A 21,491-nucleotide genomic window follows, 5' to 3' on the forward strand; every position below is an offset into this window, starting at 1 on the left:
TGGATATTCAAAAACACTTAACCCCTTAATGACAGCCAATACGTCTTTTAAATGACCTGAGATATAAGAGAATAGCCGCCCCATACAGGTAACAATCCAGTAGCTGTCGGCTGTCCAGTATAATTGACAACTTCCTGTATCAGCCACGATCACTGTTTGCACCGTACAACTCTGTTTAACCCCTTAGATGCTGCTGGAAGTGCATTTGAACAGCAAGGTTGATTGCTGTTGAGGGGAACTAGGAAAAAAAAAAAAAATCTCTATAAATCTTCAGCAGAGCGAGTGTGAGCGAGCTGAGTGTGACCAGAGCGTAAGTGTGGACGGCGGTAAGTGTGACTTGTGATTCAGTGAAGAGGTATTTGGAAAGCCTTTAACAAATACCTGTGTGAATTGGTGTGAGTTGCTGAATTGGGGGTAGCTATATTCATAAGGGTTAACTTAGGGTGGGGGCTCATAGTTAAGGGTTTATAAGGGGCAGCTGTTTGGGGCTCAAGTCCTTTCTGGAAGTGCATTTGAACAGCAAGGTTGATTGCTGTTGAGGGGAACTAGGAAAAAAAAAAAAAATCTCTATAAATCTTCAGCAGAGCGAGTGTGAGCGAGCTGAGTGTGGCCTGAGTATAAGTGTGGACGGCGGTAAGTGTGACTTGTGATTCAGTGACTTTGGAGTCAGGGAGTTTTCAGGGGAGGAATTACTGAATTGCTGTCTGATTTTTATTAATACTTTGTATTTATTTATATTTTTTTTTATTGAACTGTTCTGTCTGGTGCAATCCCCATTAGGAAATGTGCTCCACGATTGTTAATGCCATCCAGTGCACATCTTGCCACATGTATGCAGTCCTTGAGCAGCCGATCGAGGGTGCATACTGCTGTGCGAGATGTGAGCACGTTGTGCATTTGGAAACCCAGATTCTGACTCTAAATGTGCAGCTGGCAACACTGAGATCCATAGACAACATGGAGAGGAGTCTTCTGCTCACGGAGCAGACGCTCAATGGGACAGATGAGGGGGGGGATGGTGGGATGGAGCTGCAGGACAATGAAGTAGCAAGCTGGGTGACAGTTAGGAAGCGGGGTAGAGGGAAGAGTGCCAGGGAGGCTAGTCCTGATCTGGAACACCCCAATAAGTTTGCTAAGTTGGCAGATGAGGGGGGTGCCAGTACAGGGGTAGCACTGCTGCAGCCAGGCATGTCCTCTGAAAGCCGGAGGAGTGACTGCTCCAGTAAGGAGGGAAATAGGAGAGCAGGGCAGGCCAGACAGGTGCTGGTAGTGGGCGACTCAATTATTAGGGGAACAGATAGGGCAATCTGTCACAAAGACAGGGATCGTCGAACGGTGTGCTGCCTACCTGGCGCTCGAGTCCGACACATCGCTGATCGGGTGGACAGATTATTGGGAGGGGCTGGTGAGGGCCCAGCGGTCATGGTGCACATTGGCACTAATGACAAAGTTAGAGGTAGGTGGAAGGTCCTTAAAGATGATTTCAGGGAATTAGGCTGCAAGCTGAAAGCAAGGACCTCCAACGTGGTATTTTCCGAAATACTGCCGGTACCACGTGCCATGCCAGAGAGGCAACGGGAGATTAGGGAGGTTAATAAGTGGCTCAAGAATTGGTGTAGGAAAGAGGAGTTTGGGTTCCTGCAGAACTGGGCCGACTTCTCAGTTGGCTACAGGCTCTACGCTAGGGACGGGCTGCACCTCAATGGGGAGGGTGCAGCTGTGCTGGGGGAGAGAATGGCTAGAAGGTTGGAGGAGTGTTTAAACTAGGAATTGGGGGGGAGGGTATTCATTTTATAGGAGGGAAAGATAGTGCAGACAGAGTCCTGGGCACAAATAAGGAAGTTGGGGGTAGCGGTGGCATGGGGGGTGGGGTCAGAACAGTTAATAATTTAAGAAATAGAAGTACAGAGAGGAACATAAAGTGCATGTATACTAATGCCAGAAGCCTCGCCAACAAAATGGACGAATTAGAACTAATGTTGTTGGAGCATAATTATGACATGGTGGGGATATCTGAAACGTGGCTGGATGAGAGCCATGACTGGGCTGTTAACTTGCAGGGCTATAGCCTGTTCAGAAATGACCGTACAGATAAGCGAGGGGGAGGGGTGTGTCTATATGTAAAATCATCCTTAAAACCCATCCTGCGCGATAATTTAGGTGAATTTAATGAAAATGTAGAATCCCTGTGGGTGGAGATAAGGGGAGGGGGAAAAAATAATAAATTACTGATAGGGGTTTGTTATAAATCTCCAAAAATAATGGAAGCAATGGAGAATATCCTCGTAAAGCAAATAGATGAAGCTGCGACTCAAGGAGAAGTCATTATTATGGGGGACTTCAACTACCCTGAAATAGATTGGGGAACAGAAACCTGCAGTTCCAGCAAAGGTAATCGGTTTTTGACAATTATGAGAGACAATTACCTTTCACAACTGGTTCAGGACCCAACAAGAAGGGGGGCACTGCTAGACCTAATATTAACCAACAGGCCAGACCGCATATCAAATATAAGGGTTGGGGGTTACTTGGGAAATAGCGATCACAAAATAATAAGTTTTCATGTATCCTTTAAAAAGATGTGTAGTAGAGGGGTTACAAGGACACTAAACTTCAGGAGGGCAAATTTCCAACGGATGAGAGAGGATCTTGGTGCAATTAACTGGGACGATATCCTGAGACACAAAAATACACAGAGAAAATGGGAGACGTTTATTAGCATCCTGGATAGGCCCTGTGCACAGTATATACCGTATGGGAATAAACATATTAGAAATAGGAGGAAACCAATATGGCTAAATAGAGCTGTAAGGGGCGCAATAAGGGACAAAAAGAAAGCATTTAGAGAATTAAAGGAAGTAGGTAGTGAGGAGGCATTAAATAAATACAGAAAATTAAATAAATTCTGTAAAAAGCAAATCAAGGCAGCAAAGATTGAGACAGAGAGACTCATTGCCAGAGAGAGTAAAAATAATCCTAAAATATTATTTAACTACATAAATAGTAAGAAACTAAAAAATGATAGTGTTGGCCCCCTTAAAATAGTCTGGGTGAGATGGTGGATGAGGATGAGGAAAAAGCCAATATGCTAAATTACTTTTTTTCATCAGTATTTACACAAGAAAATCCCATGGCAGACAAAATGTCTAATGATAAAAATTCCCAATTAAATGTCACCTGCTTAACCCAGCAGGAAGTGCGGCGGCGTCTAAAAATCACTAAAATTGACAAATCTCCGGGCCCGGATGGGATACACCCTCGAGTACTGCAGGAATTAAGTACAGTCATTGATAGACCATTATTTTTAATCTTTAAAGACTCCATAATAACAGGGTCTGTGCCACAGGACTGGCGTATAGCAAATGTGGTGCCAATATTCAAAAAGGGAACAAAAACTGAACTCGGAAACTATAGGCCAGTAAGCTTAACCTCTACTGTGGGTAAAATCCTGGAGGGCATTCTAAGGGACGCTATACTGGAGTATCTGAAGAGGAATAACCTCATGACCCAGTATCAGCACGGGTTTACTAGGGACCGTTCATGTCAGACTAATTTGATCAGTTTCTATGAAGAGGTAAGTTCCGGATTGGACCAAGGGAACCCAGTGGATGTAGTGTATATGGACTTTTCAAAAGCTTTTGATACGGTGCCACACAAAAGGTTGATACATAAAATGAGAATAATGGGGATAGGGGAAAATATGTGCAAGTGGGTTGAGAGCTGGCTCAGGGATAGGAAACAAAGGGTGGTTATTAATGGAGCACACTCGGACTGGGTAGCGGTTAGCAGTGGGGTACCACAGGGGTCAGTATTGGGCCCTCTTCTTTTTAACATATTTATTAATGACCTTGTAGGGGGCATTCAGAGTAGAATTTCAATATTTGCAGATGACACTAAACTCTGCAGGGTAATCAATACAGAGGAGGACAATTTTATATTACAGGATGATTTATGTAAACTAGAAGCTTGGGCTGATAAATGGCAAATGAGCTTTAATGGGGATAAATGTAAGGTCATGCACTTGGGTATAAGTAATAAGATGTATAATTATGTGCTTAATTCTAAAACTCTGGGCAAAACCGTCAATGAAAAAGACCTGGGTGTATGGGTGGATGACAAACTTAAATTCAGTGGCCAGTGTCAGGCAGCTGCTACAAAGGCAAATAAAATAATGGGATGCATTAAAAGAGGCATAGATGCTCATGAGGAGAATATAATTTTACCTCTATACAAGTCACTAGTTCGACCACACTTAGAATACTGTGCACAGTTCTGGTCTCCGGTGTATAAGAAAGACATAGCTGAACTGGAGCGGGTGCAGAGAAGAGCGACCAAGGTTATTAGAGGACTGGGGGGTCTGCAATACCAAGATAGGTTATTACACTTGGGGCTATTTAGTTTGGAAAAACGAAGACTAAGGGGTGATCTTATTTTAATGTATAAATATATGAGGGGACAGTACAAAGACCTTTCTGATGATCTTTTTAATCATAGACCTGAAACAGGGACAGGGACATCCTCTGCATTTGGAGGAAAAAAGGTTTAAGCATAATAACAGACGCGGATTCTTTACTGTAAGAGCAGTGAGACTATGGAACTCTCTGCCGTGTGATGTTGTAATGAGTGATTCATTACTTAAATTTAAGAGGGGACTGGATACCTTTCTGGAAAAGTATAATGTTACAGGGTATATACACTAGATTCCTTGATAGGGCGTTGATCCAGGGAACTAGTCTGATTGCCGTATGTGGAGTCGGGAAGGAATTTTTTTTCCCCAATGTGGAGCTTACTCTTTGCACATGGGTTTTTTTTGCCTTCCTCTGGATCAACATGTTAGGGCATGTTAGGTTAGGCTATGGGTTGAACTAGATGGACATATAGTCTTCCTTCAACCTTAATAACTATGTATGTAACTATGTATGCTGTCAATAGTGACTACATCATTATAAATGGTTAACAGAGTGTGGGGGCTTCCTATTTAACCAAATTGGTGCCCTCAGATCATGATTGTGTGGTCCTGATATTTGCGATGGCAATTCATGACCAAATCGCGGCCTTAGAGTCTGATGGCTGTAGTAATCTGTTCAGAAGTTAGAGACATTTAGGTGGTAAAAATACACATTTTCATTTCTGTCATGTCACTTTGCATTAATTCCTGTAAAGCACCTGAAGGGTTAATAAACTACCTGACTGCAGTTTTCAGGAGGTGCTGTTTTTAAAATGGTATCACGTTTGGGGGTTTCCCAATATATGAGACCCCTAAAGTCACTTCAAACATGGATAAGTCCCTAAAAAAATTAATTTTGTAAATTTCCTTGAAAAAATGAAAAATTGCTGCTACATTTTTAATCCTCCTAAAATGCTAACAAAATAAAATAACATTTTACAAATGGTTCTGATGTAAAGCTGACATGTGGGAAATGTTATTTATTAATGGTTTGCTGAGGTATGGCCATCTGGATTAAAGGGATAATCATTCAAAGTTTGAAAATTGCTAATTTTTTTTACATTTTTCTAAAATATTTTATATTTTTTATAAATAAACACAAAACATATTGACTTAAATTTACCATTATCATAAAGCATAATGTGTCACGAAAAAACAATCTCAAAATCACTGGTATTTATTGAAGCGTTGCAGAGTTATTACCACATAAAGTGACACTGGTCAAATTTCAAAAATTTGGCTCCGTCACTAAGGGGTTAAACTACTGATTTCTCAATTAAATTTACTTTTATTGGTATCTATTTTTATTTTTGAAATTTACCAAGAGCTGCTGCATTTTCCACCCTAGGCTTATACTCGAGTCATTAAGTTTTCCCATTCTTTTGTGGCAAAATTAGGGGGTCGGCTTATACTTGGGTCGGCTTATATTCGATTATATACGGTAGATTTGAACACGTTAGCCTACTTTTCAACATTTATCTCCATGCTCTCATTAATTCTTCCTGCTAGGTGTAATATAAAAGTTTCAGCATTGGTGTTGCCTAGCCTCAGATTAGTTTATTCTTTATTTATGGAGAGGATGTGATCTAGACCATTTTTAAAATCTATTTCTTCCTGGACTAGGATTAAGAGAGGAATCAGTATAATCATCCTCCTCTTCAGAGTTGTTATGGGAATAAGAGTATATAATAAAGTATATCACAATATTAGTAGTCTACTGTCAACAATACCAGTATTACTCAAAACTACACAATTATCAGAAAAGCTAAGTTCTTTAAAAGAAAGAAAAAATGATAGTTCAATATAATATAAGGGGGTCTCCTTCAAAGCTTTATCAACAGTAAGGGTCTAAAGATAAACTGGAGAATTGAAGTCCGCAAGGACAGGGTCTTCTCCCCTCTGTACCAGTCTGTCACTGTAAACCTGCTTGCTGTAATCAATATCTATAACCCTGTATGTAACCCCTTTCTCATGTACAGCACCATGGAATTAATGGTGCTATATAAATTAATAATAATAATAATAATAATAATAATAATAATGGATAGAAACTGGGAGTCACACTAGAGATCAAAAATAATCGTGCTATTAACCAACTACTCACTGTTATTAGCTGCGATATTTATAATAAACTAGCTGAAGAGCCCGGCATTGCCTGGGCATAGTAAATATCTGTGGTTAGTTACTTCTCTTACTTTCCCATCACGCCTCTCATTTTCCCAATCACATATTTCATTTTCCCCCTCACATCTCTCATTTTCTCCCTCACACCTCTCATTTTCTCCCTCACTCCTCTCATTCCCCCCTAACACTTGTCATTTCGACCTCACATCTTTCATTTTCTGATCACTCCACTATTTTCCCTCACTCCTCTCATTTTGCACTCACACCTTTTAATTTTCACCTCACACCTCTCATTTTCACCTCAGTATATACATGTTTGTCATCTCCCTTATATATAGTATACACCTGTATGTCATCTCCTGTATATACCTATATGTCATCTCCCCTGTATATAGTATATACCTGCTGTGTGTCATCTCCCCTGTATATAGTATATACCTGTATGTCATCTCCTATATATAGTATATACCTGTATGTCATCTCCTTCTATATATAGTATATACCTGTATGTCATCTCCTCCTGTATATAGTATATACCTGTGTGTCATCTCCCCTGTATATAGTATATATCTGTGTGTCATCTCCGCCTGTATATAGTATATACCTGTATGTCATCTTCTATATATAGCATATACCTGTATGTCATCTCATCTTGTATATAGTATATACCTGTAGGTCATCTGCTCCTGTATATAGTATATACCTGTGTGTCATCTCCTCTTGTATATAGTATATACCTGTATGTCATCTCCTCCTGTATATAGTATGTACCTGTATGTCATCTCCTCCTCTATATAGTATATACCTGTGTGTCATGTCTCCTGTATATAGTATATATCTGTGTGTCATCTCCCCTGTATATAGTATATACCTGTGTGTCATCTCCCCTGTGTATAGTATATACCTGTGTGTCATCTCCCCTGTATATAGTATATACCTGTGTCATCTCCACTGTATATAGTATATATCTGTATGTCGTCTCCTCCTGTATTAGACCTCATTCACACGTTATTTGCTCAGTATTTTTACCTCAGTATTTGTAAGCTAAATTAGCAGCCTGATAAATCCCCAGCGAACAGGAAGCCCTCCCCCTGGCAGTATATATTAGCTCACACATACACATAATAGACAGATCATGTGACTGACAGCTGCCGTATTTCCTAAATGGTACATTTGTTGCTCTTGTAGTTTGTCTGCTTATTAATCAGATTTTTATTTTTGAAGGCTAATACCAGACTTGTGTGTGTTTTAGGGCGAGTTTCGTTTGTCAAGTTGTGTGTGTTGAGTTGCGTGTGGCGACATGCGTGTAGCGACTTTTGTGAGATGACTTTTGTGTGGCAACATGCGTGTAGCAACTTTTTGTGTGTCGAGTTGCATGTGACAGGTTAGAGTAGCAAGTTGTGTGCATCAAGTTTTGCGCATGGCGAGTTTTGCGCGTGGTGAGTTTTATATGTGGTGCCTTTTGAGTATGTGCAAGTTTTGTGTGAGGCAACTTTTGCATGTGTTGCAACTTTTGTGCCTGTGGCAATTTTTCCGCGTGTGCAAGTTTTGCATGTGGCGAGTTTTCCATGAGGTGGGTTTTGCACTTGTGGCGAGTTTTGCGTGAGCTTAGTTTTTGCATGTGGCGAGTTTTGCGCATGGCGAGTTTTGCCCGGCGACTTTTGTGTTTCGACTTTTATGTGGCGAGGTTGGTTTATGTATGGTAATATGTGTTCAAGCACGTGGTAGTGTGTGGCGCATTTTGTGTGCGTGTTCATATCCCCGTGTGTGGTGAGTATCCCATGTCGGGGCCCCACCTTAGCAACTGTGTGGTATATACTCTTTGGCACCATCGCATTCTTAAAGTCCCCCTTGTTCAGATTCCTTTCACTTTTCCCCATTATGTAGTTAGGGGCAAAATTGTTTGGTGAATTGGAAAGCGTGGGGTTAAAATTTCACCTCACAACATAGCCTATGACGCTCTCGGGGTCCAGACGTGTGACTGTGCAAAATTTTGTGGCTGTAGCTGCGACGGTACAGATGCTAATCCCGGACATACATACATACATACGAGGGGCGATCCAAAAGTAATGAATCGGTTATTTCTATTGCACACAGAAATTAAAATAAAATGTTTTCTTCTCTCTTAGGTACCCACTAGTCCAGGAAAAAAAAATCACTTAAATAGACCACGATTCCCGGGAGCTACATTCATTTGAATATGAACTGCCGAGGAGTGAACATCAAAATGGAAAAAAACGAGCTCTGAGCTGTCATCAAATACCTCTGCTTGAAAAAAATGACTACCAAAGACATACACAGCGACTTGGTGGAAACATTGGGGGACTCTTCTCCTCCATATTCCACAGTTGCATGCTGGGCCAAGGAATTTAAGCTGGGAAGAACATCGACGGAAGATGAACATCGTGAAGGACGCCCATCCACGTCCCTCAATGAAGAAAACGTGAAAAAAGTTGAAGAAGTTGTATTGGCAGATCGAAGAGTGACGGGCACAAGGGGGCATTCTTTGCGTCTGGAGGAGAGAAGGTTTTTCCACCAACATAGAAGAGGATTCTTTACTGTTAGGGCAGTGAGAATCTGGAATTGCTTGCCTGAGGAGGTGGTGATGGCGAACTCAGTCGAGGGGTTCAAGAGAGGCCTGGATGTCTTCCTGGAGCAGAACAATATTGTATCATACAATTAGGTTCTGTAGAAGGACGTAGATCTGGGGATTTATTATGATGGAATATAGGCTGAACTGGATGGACAAATGTCTTTTTTCGGCCTTACTAACTATGTTACTATGTTACTATGTTACTATATGAGGCATGTAGCTGAGGTCCCAGGGATCTCATATGGCAGTATTCAACGAATCCTTGCAAAAGAATTGCATATGAGAAAGGTCTCCGCGCGTTGGGTGCCAAAAATGTTAACCGACAAGCAAAAGAAGAAACGAGTTGACATTTCAATAGCAAATCTCGAAAAGTTCCAAGCAGACAAGGAAAATTTTTTGTCACGTTTTTTGACCATGGACAAGACCTGGATCCACCACTTTGATCCCGAAACTAAACAACAATCGATGACGTGGAAACGAGCCGACGAACCGACGCCGAAGAAATTCAAAGTGTCAAGCTCAGCAAGGAAGGTTATGGCGTCCGTTTTTTGGGACGCTGAAGGAATTATTATGGTGGACTATTTGGAGAAGGGAGCCACTATTACGGGCTCCTACTACGCAGAACAAATAAGAAGATTGTGGGAGGCTATCAAGGAGAAAAGGCGCGGCAAACTGCGGGCTGGAGTGCTGTTTCACCAAGATAACGCGCCGGCTAACAAAGCTGCAGTTGCCATGGCTACCATTCAAGAAGCGGGCTTTGAACGAGTGGAACACCCCCCCTATTGGCCAGATCTAGCCCCCAGTGACTTCTTTCTCTTTGCTCGGCTCAAGGAACACCTCCGGAGCAAGAAATTTGATGACAATAGCGACGTGATAACCGCTGTTGGGGATTTTTTTGAGGGTCAAGATCAAGAATTTTTTCTAAGGGAATTCTAAGTTTAGAAAAGAGATGGACTAAATGCATAGACTTGTTAGGAGACTATGTAAAAAAAAAAAAAAAATGACTATATTCATTGTGTTTAGTATTGATTATCATTACTTTTGGATCGCCCCTCGTAGATACACACACATTCAGCTTTATATATTAGACTAGCTGAAGAGCCCGGCATTGCCTGGGCATAGTAAATATCTGTGGTTAGTTATAGCAGCCTCGCTTCTCTTATTTTACATCACGCCTCTCATTTTCCCAATCACATCTTTCATTTTCCCCCTCACATCTCTCATTTTCTCCCTTACACCTCTCATTTTCTCCCTCACTCCTCTCATTCCCCCCTAACACTTGTCATTTCGACCTCACATCTGTCATTTTCCGATCACTCCACTATTTTCCCTCACTCCTCTCATTTTGCACTCACATCTTTTCATTTTCACCTCACACCCCTCATTTTCACCTCAGTATATACATGTTTGTCATCTCCCTTATATATAGTATACACCTGTATGTCATCTCCTGTATATAGTATACACCTGTATGTCATCTCCTGTATATAGTATATACCTTCTGTGTCATCTCCCCTGTATATAGTATATACCTGTATGTCATCTTCTATATATAGTATATACCTGTATGTCATCTCCTTCTATATATAGTATATACCTGTATGTCATCTCCTCCTGTATATAGTATATACCTGTGTGTCATCTCCTCCTGTATATAGTACATACTTGTAGGTCATCTGCTCCTGTATATAGTATATACCTGTGTGTCATCTCCTCCTGTATATAGTATATACCTGTATGTCATCTCCTCCTGTATATAGTATGTACCTGTATGTCATCTCCTCCTCTATATAGTATATACCTGTGTGTCATCTCTCCTGTATATAGTATATATCTGTGTGTCATCTTCTCCTGTATATAGTATATACCTGTGTGTCATCTCCTGTATTAGACCTCGTTCACACGTTATTTGCTCAGTATTTTTACCTCAGTATTTGTAAACTAAATTGGCAGCCTGATAAATCCCCAACCAACAGGAAGCCCTCCCCCTGGCAGTATATATTAGCTCACACATAATAGACAGGTCATGTGACTGACAGCTGCCATATTTCCTATATGGTACATTTGTTGCTCTTGTAGTTTGTCTGCTTATTAATCAGATTTTTATGTTTGAAGGACCAGACTTGTGTGTGTTTTAGGGCGAGTTTCGTTTGTCAAGTTGTGTGTGTTGAGTTGCGTGTGGCGACATGCATTTAGCGACTTTTGTGAGATGAGTTTTGTGTGGCGACATGCGTGTAGCAACTTTTTGTGTGTCGAGTTGCATGTGACAGGTTAGTGTAGCAAGTTGTGTGCAGCAAGTTTTGCGCATGGCGAGTTTTGCGCGTGGCGAGTTTTATATGTGGTGCCTTTTGAGTATGTGCAAGTTTTGTGTGAGGCAACTTTTGCATGTGTTGCAACTTTTGTGCATGTGGCAATTTTTCCGCGTGTGCAAGTTTTGCGTGTGGTGAGTTTTCCATGAGGTGAGTTTTGCACTTGTGGCGAGTTTCGCGTGAGCCTAGTTTTTGCATGTGGCGAGTTTTGCGCGTGGCGAGTTTTGAGCGGTGACTTTTGTGTTTCGACTTTTATGTGGCAAGGTTGGTGTATGTGTGGTGAAATGTGTGCTGAGGGTGGTATATGTGTTCAAGCACGTGGTAGTGTGTGGCCCATTTTGTGTGTGTGTTCATATCCCCGTGTGTGGTGAGTATCCCATGTCGGGGCCCCACCTTAGCAACTGTACGGTATATACTCTTTGGTGCCATCGCTCTTGTTCACATCTGGCAGCTGTCAATTTGCCTCCAACACTTTTCCTTTCACTTTTCCCCATTATGTAGATAGGGGCAAAATTGTTTGGTGAATTGGAAAGCGCGGGGTTAAACTCTCACCTCACAACATAGCCTATGATGCTCTTGGGGTCCAGACGTGTGACTGTGCAAAATTTTGTGGCTGTAGCTGCGACGCCTCCAACACTTTTACTTTCACTTTTTTCCCCATTATGTAGATAGGGGCAAAATTGTTTGGTGAATTGGAACGCGCGAGGTTAAAATTTCGCCTCACAACATAGCCTATGACGCTCTCGGGGTCCAGACGTGTGACTGTGCAAAATTTTGTGGCTGTAGCTGCGACGGTGCACATGCCAATCCCGGACATACATACAAACACACACACACACATACACACACACACATTCAGCTTTATATATTAGATAACTAATTCTATCTGTATAATCTTTAAACCTATGATCTCACACCCTTAATGATATAACAACATCAATGGTCAGGAGAGAAATTGTTAGGTGTACAAGAAATCAAAAAGAATAGCGCTAATAATCTGCTACTCGCTGTTTTCAGCCGCAATATGTAGTGTAAAATACTAAATAAACCTATATTAAATAATATCAATATTGTCACACTCTTCTCACTACTCTCCACTGCACAGGAGACAATAGGATCCCAAAATTATCTCCCATTCAGTAAAGGTACCGTCACACTAGACGATATCGCTAGCGATCCGTGACGTTGCAGCGTCCTCGCTAGCGATATCGTCCAGTGTGACAGGCAGCAGCGATCAGGCCCCTGCTGTGCTGTCGCTGGTCGGGGAAGAAAGTCCAGAACTTTGTTTCATCGCTGGACTCCCCGCAGACATCGCTGAATCGGTGTGTGTGACACCGATTCAGCGATGTCTTCGCTGGTAACCAGGGTAAACATCGGGTAACTAAGCGCAGGGCCGCGCTTAGTAACCCGATGTTTACCCTGGTTACCATCGTTAAAGTAAAAAAACAAACGCTACATACTTACCTACCGCTGTCTGTCCTCGGCGCTCTGCTTCTCTGCTCTGGCTGTGAGCACAGCGGCCGGAAAGCAGAGCGGTGACGTCACCGCTCTGCTTTCCGGCTGCCCGGCGCTCACAGCCAGAGCAGAGAAGCCCAGCGCCGGGGACAGACAGCGGTAGGTAAGTATGTAGCGTTTGTTTTTTTTACTTTAACGATGGTAACCAGGGTAAACATCGGGTTACTAAGCGCGGCCCTGCGCTTAGTTACCCGATAATTACCCTGGTTACCGGGGACCTCGGGATCGTTGGTCGCTGGAGAGCTGTCTGTGTGACAGCTCTCCAGCGACCAAACAGCGACGCTGCAGCGATCCAGATCGTTGTCGGTATCGCTGCAGCGTCGCTTAGTGTGACGGTACCTTAAGGCAGCAATAAGGTGTCAGGTTTCCCCCTGCAATGCCCTCCAACCTCATCACAAAATGTCCACTATCAATGATGATGTCACGGAGCAGGAAGAAAATGCCAGGGAACAGTTACAAGCAGGTTGGAGGTAAGGACTGTGACAGACTCTGTATTGATGTTGTGCTCGGCATCCAAGGGGTCAGAAGAGATCGATAGTCCTCCGGTCTATGAGGGTCGGCTCCAGGGAAGATCCACGCTGTCGTTTATGAAAGAAGAAGCTGCTGTCCTAGCTGATCTCCGTTATCAGCCGCGTCGCATCAAAAGGCTTCTGTGGTCCCGGAGAAGTACTCCAGCTGCGTCCTCGTTTCCTCAGTCACTCTAATGATAAGGTATCTATGATGAACTTGTAAAGTATATGAAAAGACTGCAGACCAATAGGAATTGTAACGGAGACCCATGCTGAGAGGATCGATGGCGCAGTCTTAATTACCTGTCGGCTTCCAGATGAGGTAAACAATCTCAGGATTATCCGATTAAGACAAAAAATGGCTTAAAATGTGTCCTGAAATTGTCTTAACAAATCTATAAAAAAATTCTTTATAAATGCAGTATCTGTAGAATTTATTTACCTCAGGATATCACTCTTATACAGGGCCAAGACACCTGAAGACTCAGTCTTAATAACCCGTCAACTTTGAAACAGGATATCTAATCCTAAGATTATCCAATTAAGGCAAGAAACATCTCATAATGTGCCCTAAAATGTCCTTAATAAATCCATTTGTAATAAAATAGGAAAAAAAATTGTAATAGTCGCGGTATATGTAGAGTTTGAAGTTTTACCTCAGTAGCTCACACTTTTCACGACCTACATCACCTGAGCCTAAGCCACGCCTCTTTTGTAATTTTTTTTCAACAACAGTACAATGGTGTCGTCCAGTGATGTGTGGTGGTTTAATTAGTTACAGTATGGGGGTGTACTTAATGACAGTACAGCCACATAGTCCACTCACAGTATGGTAATATTTAGTCCCTGTGTTTATTATTATAAATGTGTCATAAATAAGAGTTTTATCAGGCTTTGTGCTTAGGACAGTATGAATTATAAATACGGCCCTGATTCTGGTTGACATTTTTTGAATCTTCCCTGACGAAGGACACAGTCCGAAACGCGCGTCGGGGTGCTCTGTACCTGGAGGATCGGATCGGACGGCACTTAGGAGGAGGTAATATTGTTGCTCCTTGTACGTAACTCTGCATTGGTCTCCAATTTATGCTGCATTATCCATACACTTGCACACTGCACTTTTTGCTTGTGAGTTCAACCTCACGTTCATGTTCTCTTATGCTCAAGGCGCTGCATGTTTTATTGTGCACTGCATTTATTCTTTTGCACAAATATACACTATTGTTGTACAGCTCATGTTATACTTATGAGCCGCTTTTAGTACAGTTTTTTTACACTTAGTTATACACCATATTGTTCTAATTATACTTATTTTGCCATCACATTTTTATAGTGGTTGTATTCATTTATGTGTTATCACATTTTTTCAGTGCCTATTTTTAGTATTTTCGCCTTCCACACAGTATAGGTTTATATATATTTATCCATTTTTTATTTTATATTCATTTTGCAGCACAACTGAAAGTTATCATAATCATTTTTACGTATTATGTATATGGAGTGCTTTTTTCTAGCCATCATATGACCATTGTTTTATGTATATATTTTATACGTACCTTACCTCCTTTTTGCGTCCGGTTTTATTATTGCTATTTTGCTGTATATTTTGTTCTGTATACCTTTTCCTACAGTTACAGGCACAGTACTGCTGTTGCCAATTTTTGCCCAGTACATATATATATATATATATTTATAATAAAGGCATTTTACCATATTACACCTGTTTGTTATTTGATTGGGTCTACAATTTGGCTATCATTTCTTATCCATTTACGTGTTTACTTCCATACATGGGGCTTTTTTGTTGTTCCAATTATAAAATATAGGAGAAATCTGTGCCTTAAATGGCGATAATGAGGAATTATCCAAAGCACATCTGTGGTGGCAAAATCTGCACCAAATAAAGCCAATTTATTATATCCAGATACTACATAATGCTGGCACACAATTAAAAAAAATGTCTTACTGTTGGCTTTATAATGGAGATAAGGTCTTGATGCAGAGCAACTTCATACAAGAAACCATAGTGGTCAGAAGATTCAAATGCAATGCCGAACATCCCAATGATATTTGGGTGAGATGAAAGGGACAAAGCCACACAGTACTCATAGAGAAAGTTTTGCCGCTTGGTAAAAGTCTTTGATAGAAGTTTTAGAGCCATTGGTGTTCCTTAAAAAAAAAAAAAAGAAATATTTGATAAATAATTTTGTTTCATATATCATATTAAAATGAATTCAAATGAATTAAGACAAGTACCTAGAAATAGAGATGAATATATTAAATATACTGCGCTCAAATATTATAAACTTTGTAATTCGCTTCCGTATATAGATATAAACAACACTTATACTCACCATACTGCTCACATCTCTAGCCCTTCCCCTCCACACTGTCACCCATCCTCCTTTCATCTTCTTATCACCACTGAAAGCGCTGAACCCTGGCACTCTGCATATTGGCATACCGGCCAGGCATCATTAGAGCTGGAAGTCTTGACCTAGCAAGAAGAGGCATGAATTCAGCACTCGCAGCGCTGATCAGGAGGTGCGAAGAGGACCAGGTGAGTTAGTACAAGTATTTATTTCTATTTTTTTTATATCTTACGCTTACTATTCTCTTTGGTTTGGACAAACCCAATCGTATAATAAAGGACATTCAATTTGCAGAGAGTAACTTATCTGCAAATCAAACTTCCCAGGAAAATCTGTGCCAACAGGGAATTTGAATACATGACTCATGCAGTCACCTCTGATTTTAAATAATTTCACATAAATATAATCAGCCCTCCAGCACAACGACCTGCCTAGTGGTCCTCAGCAGTAATGCTTTAAATGTCTCATGAAACATGGCCACTTTTTCCAATAGCTGCAGACAGTAAATTAAAGTGTCCACATTTGCACTGGAGAGGCTACAGTAAGACTACCCCAAAAATGAGAATGTTTAAATTGGCAAATTGGAGACATGTATTCACTAGGGTTGAGCGACCTTGACTTTTTTAGAGTCGAGTCGGGTTTCGCAAAACCCGACTATCTCAAAAGTTGGGTCGAGTGAAATCGGCCGATTATGTCATAAAGTCGGGATCGACCGAAACCCAATGCAAGTCAATGGGGCAGCATAGTCGGCAGTGAGTGGGGGCCAGGAAAACACCTAGAGTGCCCATTTTAAAAACATCCATTCTTCTTAATGAAGCTTGTCAATCTTAATTTCCCTTACAATAATAGTTAGGCATTGGAAATTGGGGGTAATTTGGCTAAAGTTGTTGGGGGTAGGGCGGGTTCAAGTATTTTGTGGGCCCAGGAAATCTGGACCACGTCACGGCAGTGGAGCAGGGCGAGGTAAGTATTTAAACTTTGCAAGTGCAGTGATCCTGAGCAAGCAGGGGGGCCCCACTCGTTGGCATTGGCACTGGCACAGGGCCCCTCAAAGTACGGCGGTGTGTTTGCATGGCGGGGGCGCCTCCCACCGGCAGCGACTCTTTTGCATACTATGAGGGGCCCTGTGCCAGTGACGTTTCCAACGAGTATGCCCCCCCCACCTGATGATGGAACTTGCACTTTCATCTTCACCTTCCTCTTTGTCCCCTTGTAAGGTGGTATAGTATGTGGGAAGGGGAACCTGAATTTCCTCAGGGTCAGATTCTGGCTGTGTAGCGTGCAAGGGGAATGTAGTGGTCTGGGGCAATGTACCAGCAGACTCATCTATCACTGGCTGGGCAATGGGCAGGATGAGGAGGAAACACAGATATAGGCCCAAAGAATAAAGTGGGCTAAATGCAGTTCAAAATTGGTAACAGGACTAACCAGGGGGCATTGCTTTGTTCAGTGGAGGACAACTGTAATGAGAGGCTGACACAATGAGTAGGCCCAAATCAGTAAGTAGGCTAAATGCAGTTCAAAATTCGAAACAGAAGTAAACAGGTGGCACTGGTTTGTTCAGTTGAGAACAGCAAGGAGCGGCAGACACCGTTAGTAGGGCCAACAAAACAAGTAGGCCAAATGCATTGTTATATTACAAAATTTAACGAGAGCCTCAAAATTGAAGCTAAGGAAAGGCAATCTGGAGAACACCTTGGAGCGGCAGACACCGTTTCTAGAACCCAACCAAACAAGTAGGCCCACAGCAGTTTTTAAATTAAAAAACTCTTCAACGAGAGCCTGAAAATTGAAGCTCAGGAAATGCTACCAGGAGAACACCTTGGAGCGGCAGACACCATTAGTAGGCCCTACCGAAGTAGTAGCCCCAATGCAGTTTTCAAATTCCTATAGGCTGAAAACCAGACAATTGACGCTCAGCTTTTTTCAGAGGAGGACAGCTGTATTGAGTGGCGCAGACAGACACAGGTAGTAGGCCTTAAACAAAAAATTTGGCTCAATGCAGTTTAAAAAAGGTTACAGGGGTACACAGGCAGCATTGGTGTGGTCAGCGGAGGACAATTTGAATTAGGGACTGCAGTGTCATGATTCCAATGGCAGGGAATCACAAAAGGACAAGCACCAACGAGCTCTAGGGTGATGGAACCTGAGCTGACCGCGACCCTAAACCTGAACACACAAATAACAATAGCCGGGGAACGTGCCTACGTTGATCCTAGACGTCTCGCACCAGCCGAAGATCTAACTTCCCCTATTAGAAGAAACACAGACCTCTCTTGCCTCCAGAGAAATACCCCACAGAAATAGCAGCCCCCCACATATAATGACGGTGAAATGAGAGGAAGGCACATACACAGTATGAAATCAGATTCAGCAAAATGAGGCCCGCTAAAACTAGATAGCAGAGGATACAAAAGTAAACTGCGCGGTCAGCAAAAAACCCTTCAAAAAACCATCCTGTAATTACTTGAACTCATGTTCCAACTCATGGAACATGAGGAGCAATTACAGCCCGCTAGAGCAACCAGCAGCAAAGAAACAATTATATGCAAGCTGGACAAGACAAAAATAAATCAAAATGTGGAACAAGAAAATCAAAAACTTAGCTTGTCCTGAAGATCACTGAAGCCAGAAGCTGAGGTAACAAAACACTCTGATAACCTTGATAGCCGGCGGGGAAATGACAAGAAAGCCCGGTTAAATAGGAAACTCCCAAATCCTAATAGAACAGGTGGACACCAGAGACAGCAGAACACAAATCACCCAGTACCATCAGTAACCACCAGAGGAAGCCCAAAAACAGAACTCACAACACTGCAGACAGACTTAGTAGGCTGTCCCCTGTGGACCATGCATCCACCACATTAACCCAGTGCGCCGTAATGGACACGTAACCTTCCGTGGACATGCCTACTGGTCCATGCATCTGTTGTCAGGTGCACCTTTCAACTCTTAGATTGCCTGAGTGCATGGACAATGCGGACTTTTACATGCTGGTGGAGGGCTGGGATGGCTTTTCTCGCAAAAGAAGTGTCAACTGGGTAGCTCGTACCGTGGTACAGCGTAGTTCATCTGGGCTTTATAAATATAAAATAAAGAAAAAAAGTAGGCTCTATGCACTTTCAACTAGGTTCCAGGGGTACACGGCCAGCATTGGTCTGGTCAGTGGAGGACAATTTCAATTATGGACCGTAGACAGACTTAGTACGCCTACAACTAAAAAAAGGATGCTCTATGCAATTTAAAATAGGTTCCAGGGGTACACGGCCAGCATTGGTCTGGTCAGTGGAGGACTATTGGAAGGAGGGACCGCAGACAGGCTTAGTAGGCCTAACATAAGATAAGTAGGCTGTAGGCACTTTAAAATAGGCTCCAGGGGTACACGGGCAGCAGTGGTGTGGTCAGTGAAGGACAATTTCTATTATGGACCGCAGACAGACTTAGTACGCTTACAATTAAAAAAAGGATGCTCTATGCAATTTAAAATAGGTTCCAGGGGTACACGGCCAGCATTGGTCTGGTCAGTGGAGGACTATTGGAAGGAGGGATCGCAGACAGGCTTAGTAGGCCTAACATAAGAAAAGTAGGCTGTAGGCACTTTAAAATAGGTTCCAGGGGTATACGGGCAGCAGTGGTGTGGTCAGTGAAGGACAATTTCTATTATGGACCGCAGACAGACTTAGTACGCCTACAGTTAAAAAAAGGATGCTCTATGCAATTTAAAATAGGTTCCGGGGGTACACGGCCAGCATTGGTCTGGTCAGTGGAGGACTATTGGAAGGAGGGACCGCAGACAGGCTTAGTAGGCCTAACATAAGAAAAGTAGGCTGTAGGCACTTTAAAATAGGTTCCAGGGGTACACGGGCAGCAGTGGTGTGGTCAGTGAAGGACAATTTCTATTATGGACCGCAGACAGGCTTAGTAGGCCTAACATAACAAAAGTAGGCTCTATGCACTTGGAATTATCTTGCAGGGGTACACAGGCAGCATTGGTGTTGTCAGCGGAGGCCGATTGTAAGGAGTGTCTGACAGTTAGTACTCCAAAAAAATAAATAGATGTTAATGTCTCGCAATACAACAAAACCAAAAAACAAAATGGTGGCATACTTAGGTACAGGGGTGGGCTCCTGTTATGGCTGGCAATCAGGCAACACAGCGTGCAGTAATCAGCGCACATACAGAGATCTGGCAATAACCAAAAACAATAGGACGAGCTCTGAGACGTGGAATCTCTGTAGACTGCAGTACCTGATCTATCCTCACACAACTATAAGCAGCAGTGGATTGCGCCTATCACTACCTATGCAACTCGGCACTGCCTGAGGAGCTGACTAGCCTGAAGATAGAAATACAAGCCTGACTTACCTCAGAGAAATACCCCAAAGGAATAGGCAGCCCCCCACATATAATGACTGTTAGCAAGATGAAAAGACAAACGTAGGAATGAAATAGATTCAGCAAAGTGAGGCCCGATATTCTAGACAGAGCGAGGATAGCAAAGAGAACTATGCAGTCTACAAAAAACCCTAAAACGAAAACCACGCAAAGGGGCAAAAAGACCCACCGCGCCGAACTAACAGCACGGCGGTGCACCCCTTTGCTTCTCAGAGCTTCCAGCAAAAGTTAATAGCAAGCTGGACAGAAAAAACAGAAAACAAACTAGAAGCACTTATCTAGCAGAGCAGCAGGCCCAAGGAACGATGCAGTAGCTCAGATCCAACACTGGAACATTGACAAGGAGCAAGGAAGACAGACTCAGGTGGAGCTAAATAGCAAGGCAGCCAACGAGCTCACCAAAACACCTGAGGGAGGAAGCCCAGAGACTGCAATACCACTTGTGACCACAGAAGTGAACTCAGCCACAGAATTCACCACAGTACCCCCCCCTTGAGGAGGGGTCACCGAACCCTCACCAGAACCCCCAGGCCGACCAGGATGAGCCACATGAAAGGCACGAACAAGATCTGGGGCATGGACATCAGAGGCAAAAACCCAGGAATTATCTTCCTGAGCATAACCCTTCCATTTGACCAGATACTGGAGTTTCCGTCTAGAGACACGAGAATCCAAAATCTTCTCCACAATATACTCCAATTCCCCCTCCACCAAAACAGGGGCAGGAGGCTCCACAGATGGAACCATAGGTGCCACGTATCTCCTCAACAACGACCTATGGAATACATTATGTATGGAAAAGGAGTCTGGGAGGGTCAGACGAAAAGACACCGGATTGAGAATCTCAGAAATCCTATACGGACCAATAAAACGAGGTTTAAATTTAGGAGAGGAAACCTTCATAGGAATATGACGAGAAGATAACCAAACCAGATCCCCAACACGAAGTCGGGGTCCCACACGGCGTCTGCGATTAGCGAAAAGCTGAGCCTTCTCCTGGGACAAGGTCAAATTGTCCACTACCTGAGTCCAGATCTGCTGCAACCTGTCCACCACAGAATCCACACCCGGACAGTCCGAAGACTCAACCTGTCCTGAAGAGAAATGAGGATGGAACCCAGAATTGCAGAAAAATGGAGAGACCAAGGTAGCCAAGCTGGCCCGATTATTAAGGGCGAACTCAGCCAACGGCAAAAATGACACCCAATCATCCTGGTCAGCGGAAAC

At 42.7% G+C, this 21,491-nt stretch overlaps 1 protein-coding gene across 2 annotated transcripts in view; it reads right to left on the reverse strand.

Moving 5' to 3' along the window:
- LOC138651184 (serine/threonine-protein kinase SBK2-like) overlaps positions 1-21,491 on the reverse strand; it is a 410,627-nt gene that overhangs the window by 111,349 nt on the left and 277,787 nt on the right. For both annotated transcript variants that reach the window (XM_069741214.1, XM_069741212.1), the window contains exon 3: positions 15,464-15,666. In XM_069741214.1, the coding sequence (XP_069597315.1) occupies positions 15,464-15,666 (203 nt within the window). The remainder of the gene's footprint in view (positions 1-15,463; positions 15,667-21,491) is intronic.

Source organism: Ranitomeya imitator, chromosome 10 (genome assembly GCF_032444005.1).
Source record: "Ranitomeya imitator isolate aRanImi1 chromosome 10, aRanImi1.pri, whole genome shotgun sequence".
Lineage (NCBI taxonomy): Eukaryota > Metazoa > Chordata > Amphibia > Anura > Dendrobatidae > Ranitomeya > Ranitomeya imitator.